The 21811-nt window shown below is 44.8% G+C and overlaps 1 protein-coding gene across 1 annotated transcript; it reads right to left on the bottom strand.

Moving 5' to 3' along the window:
* Positions 1 to 2334: 2334 nt before the first annotated feature.
* CCDC71L (coiled-coil domain containing 71 like) lies at positions 2335 to 4234 on the bottom strand. Its single transcript, XM_084305818.1, has one exon. The coding sequence runs from the start codon at positions 3959 to 3961 to the stop codon at positions 3098 to 3100; it is 864 nt and encodes a 287-aa protein (XP_084161944.1). The 5' UTR covers positions 3962 to 4234; the 3' UTR covers positions 2335 to 3097.
* Positions 4235 to 21811: the final 17577 nt, after the last annotated feature.

Below are 21811 nucleotides of genomic sequence, written 5' to 3'. Positions count from 1 at the left end.
CGTGCTGACTGAACGGGCATTGTACACTGGATTTATTCTGGGCCTGCATTTTGTCAGTCTCAGAAGCATCCCCATATGAAAGGATAATGAAACCCACTGAGTTAAATAAGGCAAATCACACCTCTCACACTGCTCACTGTGCATACGAACAGCCACACCGAGTAAGACCAGAAATCCATCTAATCCATTACACTTTCTCCAACAGCATCTGTATAGATAAAGTACAATAACATTATTAATCCTTCATATGATATAAAACCTAAGGCTTCTATGCTTTAAAATTGTCTAATTCAATATTGCAGCAGTTTTGCATATGCCTTTCTGAAGGTCCTCAGCTCTGGTTGGCAGCTAGGAGGACCAAAAAAATCTGACAACCATCAACCTGGCCAAAACTAAAATAGAACAGGTTTCTGAGTGAGTAGCTTCCTCAGATGAGCACAAAGACAAAGATGTAGTTAGGGACTGCTGTTTTGAGAGGGAAAAGAGGGGATGAACCGGACTACAGGTAATCCTGCAGTGGATCGCAACAAACTGTCATGAATACAATCATGAGCTTAAGCCGTGTTAGCTTTCCTGTAAACTGTTAGCTTTCACACTCTCTCCTGTAAACCAGCCCTTTGCTGAGCTATTTCAGCACGTTAATTTATCAGAAAACCTGACTAAAGATCCGCCCCCCGCCTCCCCCAACTGAATTCACGGACTGAAATAGCTCAGCTGAGAACCTCTAAGTGCAGCTGGCAGATCTTAATCCAACTTCCTAACAGGGTACCAGCAAAACACACTGCACCCCTGCATACAGCCTGCACCAGAAGAGTCACTCAACAGAGCTAGAGATATTTCACACTTCTTTGTACCCACAAAGAACATTTCAGTACAATGCTCAAAACAAGGCAGCACAAATTTTAATATGGTATCTCCCATATCATACCTCTGGCAGCCTTAACTCTGCCCCTGAAATTTGACCCAGTCTGTCCCACTCCTGTTTATGGGTTATATGAAAAATCTGCACAAGACAATTGCTTACATTTTATCATTTCTCTACACAGATTTTTCAAAAGTATACTAAAGAAATCGACCTAACAGCAGGAGCAGAACATCAGTGAAGTCAACTACAGACTTCAAGTATTAGCAACAACCCTCTTAACTTGCATTTTCAGAATCAAAACTGAAATACTTGGAGCCTTGGCATTTGGTCATGCTGCAAAATGTCATATTGAGTTTTAAATCAACACAATGTTGCTTTTAGGTTTGAGCAGGTATTATAGCCAGAGAAATAGCTCAACAATATGCACCCTTGAACTTTCATTTCCTAATTCCCTTCTGAAATGTGACGTGGCACTACTGCAGCAATCAGCAGGCAGTCTAACGTTATGTAAACAATTTCAAAAGCCTAATGGTTATAGAATAGATTGTTAGTTTGGAAGAATAAGAAGTTGGCAGCTTTGCTAGGTAAGAACTACATAATATAAACAGGTTTCAGAAGCTGGTTGCTTCAGGTTAGCATTAGCAAATTTTTGCAAACAGCCTCTACACATCTAGCTGTCTTATTACCTCCAGGAAGAGCAGGCAACAAGGAGTCAACAGCAATCAGAAAAGAAATTTAAAGTCACCAAACCATTCTATAAACAAGCTGTGAAGTCATTCATTCCACTGTGGAAACTGAGAAGTTTCTTGTTTGCTAGGATACTAGGGACACAAACTGTCTCTCACCAAGCACTTCTTGTTCTTCCCCAAGCTCGGAAAAAAAAAAAAAAAAGAAAGTCCCCCCATACCTTTGCCTCTCACACACCAACCACACCGGGCAAGACCTAAGAAAAACCCTTAAAAACTCATATTCAGGAGGGAATGCCCATGAGACAGAATGACAAGATGGTGTTTTTCAGGCAAAATAGTCCAACTACGTTATGAATCTTGTATCACAGTCCACTGTGAAACCCAGAAGAGGTTTATAAGAATAATTATGTGCAAGTAATTACATGGATATGATTATCAACCTCTAATCATCTTAGAACTCCAGGTTGACAACCAGTGCTTAAGCGATCAGCCTTGAAGTCTTGCTTCAGAGATAGGCACTTCAGTGTGGTGTTTGGGTCATGTGAGGACTCCTTTTTTTGCCGTTAATGCCAACATTGTATCACAGTTCACCTTCAGACACCTAGGAACTGCTTTGATGAGTAGTTACATTTTTCACAAACCCTAACTTTGTTTTCAGGAGACACCCCTGGTGCCTTCTCCAGGCGCATACATGGCGTACGCCACCAAAGAACCCATCCCTGTGCAGTCCAGTTTCATTGAACTGAAACGCCACTTGTTCTTTGCCTTTTATTAAGTTCACTTAGGTTGACCAAATGAGCTTCCCTAAAGTAAACAGGTTTATAAAATATCAGGATGATTCTATCTTTAGGTGCTCAATAGAAACAAATACTTAGTTCAACTAGAAAACTTTAAAAATGACTTTAGATACAAAAGTGTAACAATTATACTGCGCAATACATCTTTATATATCACTAAGCCCATGAAATTGAAAAAAAAAAAGTTTTTTTTTGTTTGTTTTTTTTTTTTTTGCACCATCAAGAACAGCCACAAGTCCTGAACCTCCATTCTTTACGCATCCTTGATCAGAGTAAACTGAAACTTGGGAATGCTTGGGATTCAAAATACCCTGAGCACATACTAGTGCAACACCACAAAGCATACATAATCCGTCGGAAAAGGGGAGGGGGGGGGGGGACAGCGAGAATCGGATGGTGCTTTATTATACAAGCATGAAAGAAAAGTTCCTTTGGAAAATAACTTCTTGGGTGGACTTCTGGACCAGTGAGGTAGCCCGAAGGGGGAGAAGTGGAAGCGGAACTTGGTCCCCACGCGCGGAGCCTGCAAGAGGCCGGAGCCCCGCAGGCTGCCCCCGGTACGGGGGAGGGGGGGGGGGAGGGAAGGGGAAAGGGGGTCGTGGTGGGGGTCCCGGCGCCCCGTCCCGAGTCCGAGCGAGCCGTAAAGTGCAGCAGAAGGACATGATCCAGACGAAAGCAATGTAAACAGGTGACTGATATCGGTCTCTTTGTCCGCGGCGGGGCAGAGCCGGGCGGCGGCCGCGGCCTCACGACGGCGCCACGGGCAGGCGGCGCACCCGCACCACGGGGGCCAGGTCCACGCCGAGGATCCGCTGCGCCCGCCGCAGCGCCGCCGCCAGGCTCCGCCGGCTCCACACGCTGCCCCGCACCCGGATGGTGGGGAAGGAGGTGAGGCGGGGGGTGGCCGCCTGCCAGATCTCCTCCAGCGACCGGCCGCCGAAGGGCTCCCAAGCCGGCCCCTGCGCCGGGGCGCCCCGCTCGCTGTCCTCCTCCTCCTCCTCCTCCTCCTTCTCCTCCTTCTCGCCCGGCACCGCCGCCGCTTGGCGCTGCCACCCCCGTCCCCTCCTGCGTCGCCGCCGCCGCCGCCGGCGCTTGGCGCTGCCCCCCGCGGCCACGGCCCGGCGCTTGGCGGCGGCGGCGGCCGGGAGGCGCCGCTTGCCGGGGCGGCGGCGGGGCCGCTCGGAGGAGGGCGGCGGCGGGTCGGGGACGACGGCGCGGCAGGAGGCGTAGCCGTAGACGTCCTTGCTGCGGAGGATGACCGGGGAGAACTCGTGCTTGAGGCTGCAGAGGAAGTTCCAGAGCTCCGAGTCGGAGCTCATGAACTCGGTGGACTTGGGCATGAAGAGCTTCAGGGCGTCGCTCAGCGCCTTGGTGCCGGCGAAGGAGACCTGCGACCGCGAGTACACAACTTTCTCCGCCTCCCCTTGCAGCCCCCAAGCGGCCGCCGCCGCTCCGCCACCATCGGCTGCCGCCGCCGCTGCTGCCGCTGCTGCCCCCGCCGCCGCCTCCACCGCCACCTCCTCCCGGGCCCCCTCCGCGGCGCTCCCCGCTTCGTGGTTCATCCTCCCGGCTCCTCTCTCCAGCGCCGCCTGCTTCCGACTGCGGGTCATGGAGGCGGAGGGGCGAGGAAAAAAAAAAAAAGAGGGGGGGAGCGCGAAGGAGGCGCGGGGAGGCGAAGAGGACGGGCGCCGCTCCGCCAGCCGGGCGCCCGCCCGCCGCTCCTCCGCCACCGCCCGCCCGCCGGCTGGGAGCGCCGATCGATCGCGGCCGCCCGGCACAAAATGGCGCTTTAAAGTCCCAGGCGGGGACTGCGCCGCGGCCCGCCCTCCCTCCGCGCCCGGCGGTTGGCCCGTTTGAAACGCGTGGCGGCGGCCCCAAACGCCGCCCTCAGCCCGCTGCGAGCGGCCCTCGGGGGGCTCCGGGGGCTCCTCGATGAGGGGAGAGAGATGGAGACCCCCCGGGGGGCTGGGGGGCTGCGGGGGGCTTCGTCCCCGAGGGCAGGACTCGCCCCCGGGGTGGTGGAGGGCTCCCGGGGCAAGGCGTGACCTGAGGGGCAGCGCCGGGGCGCGGGCGGGTCCCTCATGTCGCCATGTGCTGCCATGTGCCCGGCTGGCGGCATCTTGCTTGCCTCAGGGGACAGCTCCCGGCAGCTTGGTGCTCGGAGGCTGTGTCACCCTGGTCACCATCGGCCAGCGGTGGTGGCGGGGTCTGGCGGGCCTCGTGCGACCTCTGTGCTGTAAAGGCGAGGCGCTGCACACAAGGGGTAGAGGCTTCGAAGGGTGGGCTTGCCCCAGAGCTTGAGCAAAGGCTGAGTCAAACAACAGCATGGAATAGAATCCCATAGTTGAGTTGAAAAGGCCCTACGATGATCACCAAGTCAAACAGCATGACCACTTCTGGGCTAAACAATAAATAAAGTAACTAAAGTTTCTAAAGTAACTAAACCAAATAAAGTGTATTGTTGGGGGCATTATCCAGCCGCCTTTTGAGCAATGACAGGCACAGGACATCAACCACCTCTTCAGGATGCCTGTTGCACTCCACAACCACCCTCAAAGTAAAGAACATCTTCCCAACATCCAGCCTGACCCAAAATGGGTGACCAGGCATGATACAATGAAGTCTGCCATGCAATGTTTGAGTACAACCATCCTGATCCTGCAGAAGGGCTTTTCAGCGTCAACACATTGGTCAGTAACTCAACAACAGCATCAAGACATTGAAATGTTCACAGCGTCATTGGGATTGGCTTCATATCCCAGCAAAGCAGTCCTGTAAGGAAGTCCAAAGCAAATTAGTCTTTGCATTAGTTGAGCCCTTTATGAGCATCATCAGCTCAATGAGTGCACACTGCCTTCTTGTCCTGCATGACACTGCCATGCTTGCAGCTTTATAGGACAACTTCGTCAGCTGCCATAAGTCCCCTTGTCCCTCTAGACCACGCTTTCCGATAATTCGGAGATTGCTGTCACAGGAAGAGTATCTTCTCAGGTTCTTGGATTGTTTCAGTTAAATCAAAGCTTTCCAGCACCCAGAACAGCAAAGCGTCAGCAAGACCTGAGATGGTTTAACCTTCCCTACAAACCCTACTTGGGGTTTGATTAGACTCCTAACTAATTACTTTCTCTCAGCGTCAGTACGGGCTGAGGAATAACATTATTTTTCTTCATATGTAGTCTTTGTTCTGTAATTAATCTTTCAGTTTAGAATAGGGAAATCTTTTATTCTCAACTCATCAAGAACCTAAATTGGAATGTCTAGGAAGCTACTCAAATAAGAGGCAGAAATTATGCATAAGAAATTATTTCTTACTGCCAGTGGAAATAAGTGAATTTTCTTCACAGTATAAATTGGTTTGTGTTCATGGGAAATTCAAGAATATTAATCCAAATAACCAATTAAAGTGAGTATTAACAAAACTGTTTTAAATCTTCATGGGGACAATCTCGAGGTTTAGCCATATTCCAAACCAGCTTTATAAATGATCTGTTTTTTCAAAAATGCTCTTTCCCCAAACAATGGTGTTAGTGCAGATTTTAATTGGATTCATTTCACAGCACACTTCAGAGCACAGTGATGCAGGCAGATTGCTCTACCTGAGGAAGGTATCCTATAACACAGAGGATAAGAACCCATAGCTGGAAGCCTTATTGCCAGGCATCTCTTGATCCAGCTGTGCTGCAGTTCATCACACTCTGGCACACGTGCCTGCTTCCAGCCATGGGGTAGCCAAGTCTCATTGCCAACTGGACCACAGGAGCTGACCTGTGCTCATGTTCTCAGCGGTGGGAGCTTCCTCACCATCATATTCAGCAGCTCAGTTGATAAGTGGGTCCTCATTAAACTTCAGAAACCCAGTTGCTTATAATCATTGACCATGACCTTTTTTCTGAAATTACAAACATTTCTGGCATATGAGTTAAATGTCATTGCGGTGGAGGTGGGAACTTCTCAGCCAGCAGTAAAGGAGTCACTGTATCCACAAGGTAAAGGACAGATTAGTACATTTTTGTTTTAATTGGCGTTTACAAATTATTTTGACTTTTTTGCTTCCAGCATGGATGACACCATTGTACAGCATAGACTGTAATCTCAGCTTTACAACTTCATTGTAGTTTTCTGCAGTGTAACATTCTCCTTTTAATACCTTACGAAGTCATCTTGGGAAAATCCATGGTAATTGGCTCTTTCAGTAATTTACAATAGCCCAGTAGAGTAATAATGATGATAATAAAATTAATAATGCTTTGGAAGTACATCTTCATTTCAATCATACCACTTCCTATAAGCATTAATTATCACTCACAGCACTCCTGAGTTATGTAAGTAAATATTGCCTTTCGATACCAGATGAATAGAATGAAGAAGTGGATTAAAATGACTTGACTAAGGTGTATGGACACAATGACTTTATTTTCTGTAGATCTCCTTAATTTCTAACAATCTTTCTAAAAAATATAGTGAATGTCTGCACTGAAACAGAAGAAAAAAAATATCTGGTAATCTTTGTTCCATTTATTAGAATTTCTTTATAGAATTCTAAAGAAAGGGAATGAAGTATTAATGACACACTACTGCATTGACATTGTATTTCTTAAATAATTCCTGCCTAGTACCAAACACTGCTGGTAAATATTAAATTGTTATCTGTACAGATGGTCACACTGAGTTTTGAGACATGCTCAATAGCCCTAATGTCCAGGATATTAAGTCACACCACTTCTGTTGCTGGAGCTTTTCCTCTAGCAAACTCATTTTGTTCTACCTAGGTTAGCAAGGACAGTCTTTTACTGTCTGACACCCTTAAAAATAATCACCCTTTTTCATTATCTTTTCCTCTGCTGTTGAGAGGTTGCATTAACTAGCAGACTGCTTCAGTCACTTTGTTCCCTGAATGTCTTTAGCACACTTTCAGGAGACCTTGGGTGACACTGCAAGCATGACTCCACATATATTTGAAGCTAAGCTTCAAATGTTACCCAACAGTCATCAAGTTCCTTGGTCTGAGTTGTGCCCAGACAAGTACTGGCAAAATTCCTGATGTACTTTTAGTGAGAAGCAAAAGCAAATAATTTTCAATAATAGTCTTTCAATCAGTTATTCAGAAAATAGGGGGGGGGGTCACTGTCTATATTTTTTAAGAAACTGCTAATGTAGTGGCAGTCAAAAAGGGAAATAAGATGTTAGGAAATGCTATGAAAGGAAATGAAAGAAAGCAAAATAGAAACAGCATTCTGCTGAATATGTCCATTGTGCCTCCACAGATCTTGGATACCATGCATTTCTAGTCCTACCGTCTCTAAAAGGATATAGTAATGATACAAAGAATGGTGACTAGGATAAGCAGGAATTTGGAACACCTTCTGTATGAAGAGAGATTAAATAAGCTGAGGCTCTTCAGTTTGAAAAACAGATGGCTGAGGAGGAATATGTTAACGGTTTATAAAACTGTGATGGTACAAAGAAGGCAGATAGGAAATGATTATGTCTTAGTTTTCATAACCGAGAATGAAAGGGGAGCACATGAAGTTATGGAGCAAGAATTTTTAAATGACCTAAAATAAGTACTTTTTTTCAGATGACTTACAATTCCTTCGTGGAGTTCATTTTTCCAGCAAATTTTTGAGTGCCAACATGGAAACATGTGCCCCCATACTGAACGTAAAGATGAGAAGGGGTTGCAGACATTACAGAGTTCGCCATTTGAAGTGGTGAACATGAGTGGAAGAACATATTATAGAACTGCAAAGCTATGAAGCATTCGTAGAGAAAAGGGTACAGAGGTTACAGAGCCCATCAACAGCTAGGGCAGAAACCCAGCAAAGATGGAGCCTGAGGTAAAGTGTAATTCCGCTGGTTCTGATTATTGCATCTTCATTTTTCCTTTTTCTTCATAGCCTCAGTAAAGACTCTTTCAAAATAGTGACTGACTATATGCAGAGGGGAAGAAAGGATTTTTTTTTTTTTAAATAAGCATTTTATTTTAATAGCATTCTTTGGCAATAATGTTTGGAAGAGGAAAAAATGTCAAACATATTTTAGCAGAAGACTTTGATACATTCAAAAAACCCCTCAAGCAATAGTAAACATAAAAATGCACAAAGAAGCATGCTCTGTGATACAGAAAGCTCTCCTAGAAGATATTTCAGCAGATGCCGTTTAACATTTGTTTCCGCATTCTGGAAAGTAATCTGTATGTGGTGCACGTAACCATATGAACCGTGTGTCACATATCATTGTCCTGCTATTAACGAATGCTGATAATAGCGGTACTGGTGGTCACTGCAGTCTTGAGGGTCAGTAATGCTCTCTTAGTCTAAAATGTTATAAAGTTTGTGATTTATATATCCAAAGTGAAAACTTTTCTTGCTAATCCTGTTTTTATTCCATCTTTATATATATATATATATATTTCTTATTCCCTTCAGTCCAACTTAGCCATCTGCTTAATCAATCATGTTGGCTTTGTGTGTATTCCCAAATCTGCTGTCTTTTCTATGTCTAAAGTGATTCACCTGATGTTAGCTTTATAATAGACAAGGTAGCAGTTCTTAAACCACGGTGCCGTGTGTGGAAAGCCAATGCCGACTGAGAGACATCATGGTAGCTGCACTGTATTGCCTTCACCGATTAAGCTGGTAGGCTGGGAAATGAAATGGGGGAAGCAGTGTAGATATAGTGTGCAGCTTTTGGAAATTGCGTATGCTAGATCAGGACGGGGAAAAAAAAATAAAAATATTTTTTCTAGAATAAATGTTTCCATAAATGAGATTATTTAAGACTATGTATTTCACTATTCCTCTTTCTGTTCCCACTCATTTTATTCTAGGACAACTTCCAGATGGAGCTTCAGAGGGAGGATGCAGCTGTGCAGGTCGCAGGCTGCAGGGAGTGCCTGGGGCCTCTCACTGAGGCTAGGACAGCAGGAGGTGGTCTTTTAGCCCACAGGAGATGTTCCACTGTTCCACGGGTAAAGGAGCTGTCAAAGCATGTCAGCTGACTGCACAGCAATGTAAGAAATAAAGGTCTTTGCTGTAAGGGTGATTGCACATTAGACCAGGTAGCCCAGAGAAGTTGCAGACTCTCTGTCCTTGGAGATGTTCAGAACCCAGCTGGCCACAGTCCTGACCCTGCTTTGAACAGTGGGGTTGGATTAGATGATCTCCAGAGTTCCCTGAAATTCTCCAGTTTTTGAGAAAAGGCAGACCTTTTTTTTTTTATGTTATTCTCTTTATTATTATTATTATTACTTTATTCTCTTTACTGATAGTAAAATGTATCCTGGAACATCCATCTTCTTCTACGTCTTCAGTTACATTCTGTCTAAAGCATGGTCCTTCTGTATATCCTTCAAGTCATAATCCTCATTTATAAAATTAAAAATGCTCTGCGGTATTTTCCCAAACTGGTGTGTTTTCAGTCTTGAAATGTACGTTAATAATGGTGTAAAATTATTAGATGGTGGATCCGTCTGGTGTTACTTACTCAGTCTAATTCCAGCTTCCAAATTCCACTTCCAAATAAGAAGTATTTTGCTCTAGAACATGGCTCTCACGCATTGTAGACCTCGTAATTTTATATCAGTCACACTGTGTTCCCTGAGCCACTCTATTTAAAGTACTGAGACTGTTAAATCCAATGTGAATTTCACTTCCTTGTCTCAAAGTAGACAATTTTTAAAGTCTATGAAGAATTAATTAATAACCTTATTATTTAAATGTTATTTCTTGATGCCAAGTGTTAGTGAACACGTCAGTTTAAGAATTCTTTTCATGATTTTTTTGTGTGCTTCCCCTTTACCAGATTGGCGCTTTACCGGATTATCTGACAGCACAAATTCAGCCCAGAACAGTGCGAGCACACAATTGATTTTTTTTTGTTGAACTTGCCACCGGATACAATGCAATGTTTATATTGGATTTATGTTTTATGCTGGCCTAGGGAGGACATGCTACGTGATCCAGCATAAAGCCCATGGAGAGAAAGTTACCCTTCAGACTGCTTGGAATGAAATAAGTGAGGGAATCCACACTGGCTTAGCAATTTATGCCACACGGTCGTGGTGTTATTAAATGGGTAGTTAGAGCAGCTTTACTCTGTCACTGAACCACGACTTAGGCAGGCTCCCTCTTCGTCGTCCTCTTTGTCCACACGAATCCTGCCGCTCTCACTGCCGCCGTGTTTGTTTTACAGAAGGTGGTAGGAACCCATCCTGTTTCGGGTCTTTGGCACTTCCACGGGAATGAGGAGTGTGAGCTTCAAACGCCTAGGTAGAAAAGGGGCTTGATCTCCCTGTTTCAGTGAATGTGCTGTAAGCACTCAATTAGTATGTAGATGTAGGTTGTTAGCATCAACACCTCCTTTTGAATTTCTCTTTTGTGCTCGGAGTTAGGCATGGGCTTCAAAAGCCTGGAAGGCTTATCTCCACACCCCCCAGCTCCTCCTGCTGAGGGACCTCTACCCCCGCGGCGAGGTGGCAAAAGGAGCTGGGTGCCTCTGGAGTGCAGCACTGCCAGCATGCATACAGACCTGAGCCAGAGCTAGCAACCCGGGTAGGCACTGCCAGCATCCATACAGACCTGAGCCACAGCCAGGATACCCGGCTGAAAGGGAGGCGCCGCCTCGCTCCAGGAGTGTTTCCCAAATTAAGATCCTTCCCTGGCTTGAAGGCTGCCAGAAGTGTGCCCGTGTTATTTTTAGTTGCACTATTTTCTACTCATTGCGCTTCCAGTTCCAAAAGCCCGAGCTGTGATTTATATCCATTTCCCACGATATTCTAATAATTTGCAGTTCACTAACACTCGGTTGACACCATGCCTTATAACCTATTTAAAAATATTGTGAATTCGCCTCAGCACAAAATAAATATCTAAACTGGATGTTTGGAACACATTAATTATTTTGACTAATTTCGAGAATATTGATATAAAATTTGGAACCTTAAAGACTATCTTGAGAACGGGTAGATCTAAAAAGATTGTACATGTTAAAATGAAAGAAAAGATATTCCGTAGCTGTAGATAATCTTAATTTCAATACAGATATAATGACTGATGCTAGCTGAGGTCTTGGCTGTCTATATGATCTGAATTATTGTAAAGTCTCAAAAAAAAACAAACACTGATATTCAGGGCAGGCTCATCCTCAGCGAACTTCAATGGCTCCAGGTGGATGACTGGCTCATTTACAAGTAATTGAAAATGGTCTTTCAGAAATGCAGTAAATTACTTAAGAAACAAAGACCAAAGTCTTTAATCTCAGGTCTGTACAGATGGATTGGACATAGCGTAACAGAGAAATATTACATTTAGTCTAAACATTACATATTACATGCACTAGAACTATTTTTCCTTTCATAGTTCTTGAGTTCTCCTGTCCTTCTCTAGCTTCTTTGTGATCCAAATTCTTCCTGATTGTCCCTCCCAGACTGAAAGCTGAATCACTGAAATTCCTGCTCATTTGCTTCCTGCCAAAACAAGCCAGCATTTCCAAAAGCAGCGCTTCCTTCCAGTGACTAATATATTACTACACGTTTGCTTTGCTTGGTGTGTGACTTGTTTAGTCCCACAATGGTTATAGAACTGAACAATTTACTTACAGAATGATTATGGTGATATTCAGTTCTTGATATGTACATGTCATGTACACAGTAATAGCAAAGGAAAAATAAACGAGGAAAGAAACAATAGAGAAAACTGAAAAGCTGAGACTCTAAGACTACTGTAAAAATTGTCAGTCATGAAGAATTGAATCACTGCTGATCTTGCCAAGGACAATCTGTATTTGTATGAAATTTGGTTAAAAAAAAATAATAAATAAACATTCTATCTTAACAAAGTAGAGAGCTACACAATGGCCTTCCCTGCTGGCAGGAATTTCCTAGCAGAAAGCTCTTGTGCTAGGAGAGGTTGGAACACAGGAAGATGGAGAGTTGGCCAATGATAGAAAAGTGGAAGGATTAGAAAGGGATTAGCAAATAAGTAGAGAAATAGGGGTAAATTGCTGGGGCAGAACTGGTGAAATAAATTGGACATTTTAAATTGCTAAACTGTCTGTTGTAAGCTAGTTGTCAGGGGGGATTTGCACATTTCATTCATTTATCTGACTGATTTTATGACTAGTTTAGATAGTTAATCTCTAGCAGTCCTGACTATAGTGAAATTAACTCTACCATGGGTGTAAATATGCTTTCAGTCAAGACTGATTGCTTCCTTTGGCCAACCTCTTCTTTAAATTAACCTCCATCAGTTATGTGATGCTCACAGTAGATGTGGAGAGATCTGTGTCAAAAAGAAATTGGTTATTGCCAAACCAGTTCAGCTCCTGTGCAGCCTTCTCCAATCCCTCCCCATGGACTACCTTCTAGTACATCAGCTTTCCTTACCAGTTCATATTTTCCTTCACATCCCTAGCTATTTCCACTTTCAATAACATCTCCATGTTCTGATCCAGAGATGCACCATTCAGCCATGGCCAGTAAAAAGGCATTATTTTCAGCATGGCATGTGCTTGGGCTGATATTAAAGATGAATGAACCTAGAAAAGCTAGGTAGAAGTTTTCACTGGAAAGTTGTTTGGATATACAGCTCCTGGTACAGACAAAAACTACTTAGCTCATCCATGTTCAACTTCCAACTCTACCTTACTCATTGGTGCTTTTCAGCTGAGTTCTCTCAAACTCTGGCAAGCACAGTGCAGGATTCCATTCGTATAGCTCACTGGCACCAACAGAACTACTCTGAAAATACTGAGGCCTGCAGCAAGAGAAGATATTTTTGGAAAATTAAAAAATATCTTCAGGACAAAACCCCTCTTTCCTGCCAAGCTTAGCTGACATCAAAATACACTTTACCATGTCTAACACTTTCTAAATTCAAAATGCAGAATTCTAGAAGACAACACCAAGGGAATGTGAGCCACGAGCTGCGGGTGGCAGGAGCAGCACCTCACCAACAAGGCATCAGGAAGCTGAGTTAGTGAGTCCAGACCAGGAACAAGTCTGGAGACAATGATGAGAGTCTTTCTTAAGCCATTTGATCACCTGAGAAAGTCTGTCTTGATGAGGTCTGAGGGGAAGGCTGGAAGTCAAGTCAGTGTGTCCAGGTCAGAACTGAGGAGGCACGAGACCAAGTGCCTACAGCTGCTGCACAGCTGCAGTGTAGCTCAAGCAGGGCCAGAAAAAAAGAGCATCAACTCCAAAGTGGCTCCCAAGGGAAGGAGGGAAAGGCCCAGTCCTTTAATTTCATTCACAACAGCTCTTACCAGTGAAGAAGCAGAGCCCAACTCAGCCAGATAAACTCTTAGGAGCTGGGGGAGGCACTGAGGGCTCTGACAAATGACTACATTGGGATAGAATGAAGGTCTGTGGTAGTTGCCAGCTGCAGAAAACAACTGGTTTCACCCAATTCTTTTTGTTCTGTAGGTCAGGCACAGTTACTGACCAAGAGCTCTGCTCCCATCTGCCTTGCTGTTTTCTTCTCTCCTAACAAAAAAAAAAGAAAGGTAGAAACACAGCGAAGAACAAGTGGCTGTAGCTCCCAGTGTCAACACCACCAGTGTCAACAGTGAGGGAACTGCTGTCGTTGACACCACCACCTTCTGAAGTTTCATCTCCCATTGTGTTTGCAAAGAGCCAAGCACCCTGTGGTATCGCTGCACACAGTGCCTTAGTACAGCACAACCCACAAATGGTCACCTGAAGGAGTGGTTTCCACCATTCCCAATTTTCCTCTGTGGCCCCAAGGGGCTGTCTTCTTTTTTTTTTTTTTTTTTTAAGTGTATCCCCACCCTTCTGAGCTGATGCTTCTCCCTCCCATCTACCTAATGCCTCCTTTTTTTATTACAAGCATCCACGTTAGGTGGAGTGCTGCTGCTCTGAAGCAACCAAGAGGCCACAGAGAAACAAAAGCAAACCTGCTGGAGGCAAGACCACAGAAGCTAAGCTCACCCCAGCATCCTGCCTCTAGCACAGAGCTCCCCCATCCTTACCCTCACCTCTAACCACAAACTACTTTCAGTTTGGGAATTCCTGAAAGCTTTGGTGAAGTTCTTGGCCATGATTGTGCTCAGACTTCCTGTAAGCCACATGAATTTTTAGCATTCACAACATCAGCTGGCCAGGAGCTCTGGAGGCCTGCTATGCAACAAACACATTCTGGAAACCAGCAGGTGGGGTTTAAATTACTCTGGAAAGAATTGCAAGAAGGAGAACATAGAGAGTTTTAAGTAGAAGTGCTGAAAGGCTAAGAACAGCAGTCCAGAAGGACCTAATTTCATGAAGAAATCGATGCATTATTAGTGCCACAGACTCAAGACCTGAATGTATCCAGTGCACAGGGCCACAGGCATTATAGAAAGGAGGAGATCAAGAGTGAAACTCGATAGGTTGCAGTGGGTTAACCAGAAACTTGTGGTTCAATCATTCCACGTTGGAAGGAATGTTTGTAGCTACTCTTGGCAAAAAACATTCTTCCAAGCTTCACAAACATTGTAGAAAAGATGTGATAGCTCTAAAAGTCTTCGGTCTTCCTTACACTGCAGTTGCAACAGCTTGGAAATTACCATTGGCAGTAATTTCCGCTAGGCAGCAATATACACTGCTATCATCGCTTTGCTAAGTATGTGTTTGCATAGATGCAAGCAAAGTTCCTGAAATAAGATTAATCATAGCCAGCCAGTGAGGAGAAGACCCTTTCTGTGCCTGTGTGTGAATTCTTTGGTTTTGCTGGAGCACTGGACTGTGTGCTGAGAGTGCCCCTTCCCTAGAATCTATTATCACAAGTCTTCGGATGAGATTTAGCAAGCTGTGGATCCATCATCCTCCTCTCTCCAAGGGGCAAATAAGTCCTGGTGATACACTATTTAAGAAAACAAGCATTATTAGTAAAAGAAACAAGAATAAAGTAAAGAACAATATAAAATATCAATGTGATGATAAATTATCGTCACCCCTTTGAACACAATATACAGTCCTTATCTATAGCTTTGGTGTAGCAGAAGTAGGAAAGTTGTGAGGAAGAAATTTGATGGGTGAAGAAGCAACAGGGTAGTTTCTGTGTAAGAAATGAGTGCTTGGACTTTTTGCCTATGAAAAATAAGTTTATGGCAGAAATATGAAATGTGCATGGGAAAGACAAATGGGGAATGGTCATGCACTGTTGCTCACAATTCAAGACCTAGAAGGCATAAAATCAAATTGTCAGGTGGCAAACCAAAGGGACAGTTTGCTATGCAGTGCACAGTTAAGCTGTAGAATCGATTGCAAGATGCCATGGGTTTCAGAAGCTGACATGATTCAGAGTACAATTAGACAAATTCCTGGCTGAAAATAATCTACCAAGCACTATTAAATGAAGTCATACCACAGGATCTTGGTTTGGATGTGCTAGTGAGAAGCCTGGTTGTGTCCCCAGGATCATGCCCAGAGAACAGCCTGAAGATGCCAGTCCTCCTTCAGGTACATATGTGGTAGTTGGTCTATTGATGATGATAAAGATAATAATTAACACTACAGGGTTCTGAAGTGTTAGTTCTGAAGGATACTGCAACAGGAGGGGCCTAATTTGAGGACAGGAAGCATGGCAGAGACAGGGGCCCAGGGTTCCCTTCTAGCATGTGAAAACTAAGCCAGGGAAAAGCCCATAAGGAAACTTGTGATTTTTGTTCACAAGCTTTGCACTTGATTTAAAAAGGAAAAAATGCTGGTAGAAGGCGTCTGTCATGATTGCTGTAATCATAAGCAGACCTCAAAGACTACAATTATAAGAAATAAAAAAGAAAAAATAATAAAAGAAAAATAAATTATCACCATAACCAATTTTAACTGGAAATATGTTAATACAAGGCAGTAGTTACTGGACAAAGTAGTTTAACAAGAAGAAATAGAAACACAGAAAGCTGATAAAAATATCTTCTGGTCTTGTCCTAATACAGAAACCAAAGAGAGGTAGTTGCACACTTCATTTAGGCATCTAACATCAATGCTGAAATGCCCATGGAAAATGCCTAACTATTCAATTAAAGGTTAAAAAAAAAAAAAAAAAAAAAAAGTGTGGCCTTCCAGTTCCAGTTGTTTTGAATGTATGTGTTTAAAACAGACTAAAGTAGGTGGTGTGCATGCCCCAGGATGGCATTCTTCTTTTTCTAGGCACTGACATACAATGTCATACAGCTCTTCCATTGTCCAAGCATTAGATGTACTCAGATGATACAAGAGAATTCTTCTGGATCCACTGCAAGCAGGAAAAAGAAGAAAAGTCCAGAGATGATACAGTGAGCACCCTTTGCCCAAGATAAATGGACATCAGGATCACCATGAAGCAAAGAGGGAACAGGACAGATACTGCTGCCACTTTCCCAAAGACTTTTGACAGAATGGGGGCCAAGCAGTGCTGGTGCTGCACAGACACTTGCTCTGGATACTTGTGGGAAACACTCCCTCTTGCCGCTGTTGTACCAGCAACCTCCATTCCTTGCCCACACTGTTACTTGCTGTGGTCAGCATGGCCACAGGAAAATCCTGGAAATGGGCATCCTGGGAGCCAGGGCAGGCCGGAGTGTCCTGGGCTTTGTACAGCAAACCTCCCTCCACTCAGCGTTGCTCCAAAACTAAGGCCACCCTTCAGATGTTGCGCTTCAGTTAATGCCAAGGTGTTGCAGTCCAGTTTTGAATTCAGCATACGCACCTGTAGCTAGCTGTTTGCAGCTGCCTGCCTGCCTCCCTACAAAGATTCCACTAATATCAAGGTTATTTTATTAACACGGAGTTTGTTAATGGGTGGATTTGGTTGTGCGATACATCGCTGAATGAGCTTGCAAAAGCACACAAGACAGTGAAACGAAGCCATAAATAGCAAACTGTCTTAAAGTTTCATAAAGTGATCGCCAGACAAACACAGCTGACTGAGAATAAATAGCAATATGCCCTGCTTCACTGCATGGCACTGCGCTCCTCCCCTGCAGTCTGAAATGTCCTCACCTGACTTCTTACCAGTCGTCACTGCATGGCTATGAGCAGGAGACCTTCCCTGCTGTGTCACCATCTCTGCCCAGCCCAAATGAGTCATTTGCCTTCTAGCTGCCTGTTGTACTTCACTAATGCTGTAACCTCTACTCTGTGCATTAATTTCCTCCTTCTTAAAGGTCTTTGGAGGTCACTGCATGCAGCATCAATACAAATGACATCAGTTTCACCAGTTTTGTGGGCAGAACCATCCTGCCTTTGGCCCATCCATACCCTGTCCTGTCACTGCAGAGCAGCAGAGGATGGCAAGACTTATTCCCACACACCAGGCAGCTCCTCTGTCTTTGCTGCCCCGTGACTGGCAGAAATGGAGGTTGGAACACATGAAGACTCCATGTGGAGGGTCTTTGGCTGAACACGTCATCAAGCTACACCCACTCCAAGCAAACCAAGTCAAAGGGCACATATTTTCTGTTTCTAGACAGAAACAACCAGCATCTCTCCTCTCCCCTCTCTTCCTTTTCTCTCGGAAAAACAAAACAAGCAACAAAAACGAACAGTCAAACCCAAAACACCAATAAAAACAACATTTACAGTAGGATTTTCTGCCCCCTAAAACCACAGAGTGCCCCTCCCAGCAGTCCCTTGCACTGAGACTCCCGGGGACTTCCAACGCTTCCTGTTGGAAACAAGCTGTCTTGCCCTCACCAGAGCTGGCAATTGTTTTTTTTTTTTTTTTTTTTTTTTTTTTTTCTGTTGGTAGGTTTTTTTTTTCCTAATCAGTGAAAGACTGAGACCCCCTGCCACTTAGCAAACATGGTCCCTCGCCTATGGCCAGAAAGGCTGAGGACAGCAGGGCAGGAAGGGGAGTGCCACTGCCAGTTCCCAAGGGACAATTCATGCTTCTCTCCACCCCTACTGACTTCCTGGAAAACTTTTACATCCAAGGTGGCTTTTTTTTTGAGTTATGGGATTATTCTAAATTCAATTACAATTTATTAATGGAAGTCTAGGGTTTTTAATTTCAACTTCAAGCTAAAAGTTTCCTAAAACATTCCATTCACTCAAGAAAAGCCCTGTTTTGAAATCGAATAACATCGCTGACTGTGTACCATTCAACTTCATACTGATCTCCAAGAATGGTGACTTTTCCTTTTTAAATATTAATTTTGATAAGTCACCCTCCATTCTATTTATATTATTTTCTTTTTTGTTTGTTTGTTTGTATGTTTGTTTTTTTTTTGTTTGCTTGTATTTTGAATCAAGTATAACTTGACCCCATCTCACGTAACTGGGGGAATATTTATGTTCATAATCATGTGACTTCATTTACTAAAGCTGACAGTATTTTCTCTATCTCTTTTGCTGATATTGTGACCAGGATCTTTACATCTGAATTTAATAATAACCTTGTCCCGTACTCTGCTTTTCTGCATCAGGGATAACTGTCAGCTTATGACTTTGAGCAGAAGCTGGCTCATTGTCCATCCATCCACCCCCAATCAGATCTGCTGGTGCTATGAAGGTGCAGAATTTCTCACCATCCTCTCCATATTCTGGCAGATAATATTCAGTATTCAGTTTAATAACTGGGATGTCAGTAGCTTTCATTTAAGAGTGTTCAAAGGTAGAGGGTTTGAGGAAAAAGGTGAGTCTGGGATTTCAACACCTTTGAGTTGATGCCATGCATCACACATGGCAGGTTCTGTATTTCTAATACCACTCACACAGCTCTTCATGCTTGGGGTAGTTGTCTGATTTAGAAAACAGGAGAAATAAAGTATGTAAATTCCTCAAAGCCAGACAATGTACAACTGAGGCAAGGGAGATAATAGAGCTGGTGGAAAAGAACAACAAAAGCAGAGGCAGCATTCATGCAAGGTACACACATAAGGTAGGGAAACATTCTGCAGAAAATGGAGTCAGGGAGATTCATGTTGCTGGGAGATGACAGCAGCCAGGAGGTCTGACACAGCATCAGCACCAGCAGCCACTGCGTCACATTCCTCAGTGCTGGTTTCAGACTGACCTCTTATGTGAGAGACCTATATAATAGCAGCCTTAAGATGTCAGCAGCCTCGCTGGTCTGTGTGGAGCCCCAGGACAGGTGAGCTCTGCCAGTAACCCCTAGCCATAACCCCTGGAAGAGGCAAGCTGGGAATCACAGAATGGGTTGGGTTGGACAGGACCATAAAGATCACCTAGTCCACCCATCCTGCCTTGGGCAGGGACACCTCCCACCAGATCAGGTTGCTCAAAGCCCCATCCAGCCTGGCCTTGAACATCTCCAGGGATGGGGCAGCCACGGCTTCTCCGGGCAGCCTGTGCCAGTGCCTCACCACCCTCATTGTAAAGAATTTATTTATTGTATCTAATCTAAATCTACTTTCTTTTAGTTTGAAGCCGTTACCACTTGTCCTATCACTACATGCCCTTGTAAAAAGTCTCTAAGCCTCTCTCCATCCTTCTTTGAGTATTGAAAGACTACAATAAGGTCTCCCTGGACTCTTCTCCAGGCTGAACAACCCCAGCTCTCTTCAGCCTGGCTTCACAGGAGAGGTGCTCCAGCCCTGAACTTGTTCTCTTGTCTGAACAAGAGAGAAGTCGCTCTTGTGCCCGTTCTGTTCCTCTCTGTCAACTGTGTCCAGAACTGCTTTGGGTGCTTATGTGACTACGTGGTGACTCGGTGCGATATGCGCGCTCTGTCAATGCTCATTGCAGATGATACACATAATTGTAGCACAGATGCGCTAAAATCATTTTGCCAACTTTCCTCCATAACCACACGAATATTTTGCATTTCCACACCCTAAGGACCTTTACGTCCTTCAGACATTAACCAACAAAAACCTGCAGGACACCTTCAGAGACCAACATTTCTTCCCATGCCCCCAGTGAAGCGACGGTGACGGGCGCGTCAAAGGAGAAGCCAAAGACCTCCCATGGAATGAGATGGGGACTTTGTGGCGGGGTTTCGAAGAAAACCCCAGCCAGACTCTCCTCACTCTTCGCCTTCCCGTTTTATTTCTCAGGAAAACGAGCACCGAGCGGGACGAGGGCACGCCACAAGGGGCATCGCCGCCATGGCGCCTGCCCGCTGCTTCGCCCGCTGGCCCGCCAGGTGTCACCACAGCACAACGCTCGCCTCCCGCCCGGCCCCGTGACGCAACACCGGAACAGCCAGGGCTGCTGATGGCGTCACACCCGCGGCTGTGACGCAAGAGGCACAGCGAGCGGGGACATGGCGGGGGGGGGGGCTGGCTCCCGTCAGGGGAGCGGCCTCCATGCGGGAGCTGCAGGGAAAGGCCGTCGGTGCTGTTAGCTATGGGGCTAGGTGCTCGCCACACAGCCACCCTCTGCGCTGCCAGGGGTGAAGGGGCACGTCACGTCGTCCGACAGGACAGCAGTGCAAAAAGCCTATGCCCTAGGGAGTTGATTTAATTTACTTTTGTGGCCAAGAGTGCTACCAAAATGCCTGCGCTCCTGACAGCTAAACAGAAAAACTCCTGGCCTAGTCACACTATGGACTCCTCCGCAGTCAGCATGGATAGACAAACAAAACACCTCCAAAGACATTAAACATTCTCCATGGGCTGAATCCAGGCTTGTGTTTGATTTCCTGGCAAGTACCAGGGCCAGAAATGGCACACGTGTGTCCCCCAGCACATCAAACACAAGCCCTTCCCTCCCCCTGCCTGCAGGACCTGTGGCAGATATGCTTATCTCAGAAATCCACAGTTTCAACGTACATAATTTGTTTAAACAGGATTATCAGACTAACTAAGATTCAAACAGCTTTTATTTCCCCCCCAATCACTAGTGAAGAGAATCCTTGCTTTTTGTATTCCTTCTTTCATGGAATTAAGGCTGGATAATGGGGTAGTGCCAAGTCCCTTTGAAATGACTGCCAACACAATACTGCCACTGTCACACATGCACCATGTGTGCACAAAAACAGACCATTTATTTATTTATTTTCTGTGCATCGACTATGAATTACTTAAACAATGTTAGTTAAGGACAGCTTGTAGAGTCCAGTGGCCTTCATAACATTTTGTCTGCCATAGGTTTCAGACAGGTTAGTTTGTGGTACTCATCTGACAATTAGAGCAGCAGAGACATTTTGTAAGCTAAATCTGGGATTTCAGATCAACCAGCTTTTGACATGCCTTCTTTCATAGCAGATGGACACAGCCCTGAGCGTCTTGTTGCTAGATCTAAGTGGCACTCAGAGACTTAAACAAGCTCAGCAAACCCTGTTCTTTACTTTGCAGCAAACACAAGCATCTCATGTATTGAGCACACCACAGGCCATGGTCTTCTGGGCTGCTCCTCCTCATTAAGACTCTCCTGGATCCACACCCTCAATTCCTAAACTCCCATAAAAGCCTTTTCAAAGATCCCTTTCATCTGCAGACACTATGACATCTATTACTTGAAACAGAGGCAAAAATAAAGATGAACCAAAGTGTGGTTGCCATCTCCAGAGCTCAGCCTG

Source organism: Netta rufina, assembly GCF_964035555.1.
Source record: "Netta rufina genome assembly, chromosome: 1".
Taxonomy (NCBI): Eukaryota; Metazoa; Chordata; class Aves; order Anseriformes; family Anatidae; genus Netta; species Netta rufina.
Note: the sequence above shows the minus strand (reverse complement) of the source record. Positions and strands in the feature narration are given on the sequence as shown.

Coding starts and splice junctions, on each gene's coding strand:
- CCDC71L (XM_084305818.1), bottom strand. CDS start 3,961: ATGACCCGCAGTCGGAAGCAGGCGGCGCTGGAGAGAGGAGCCGGGAGG.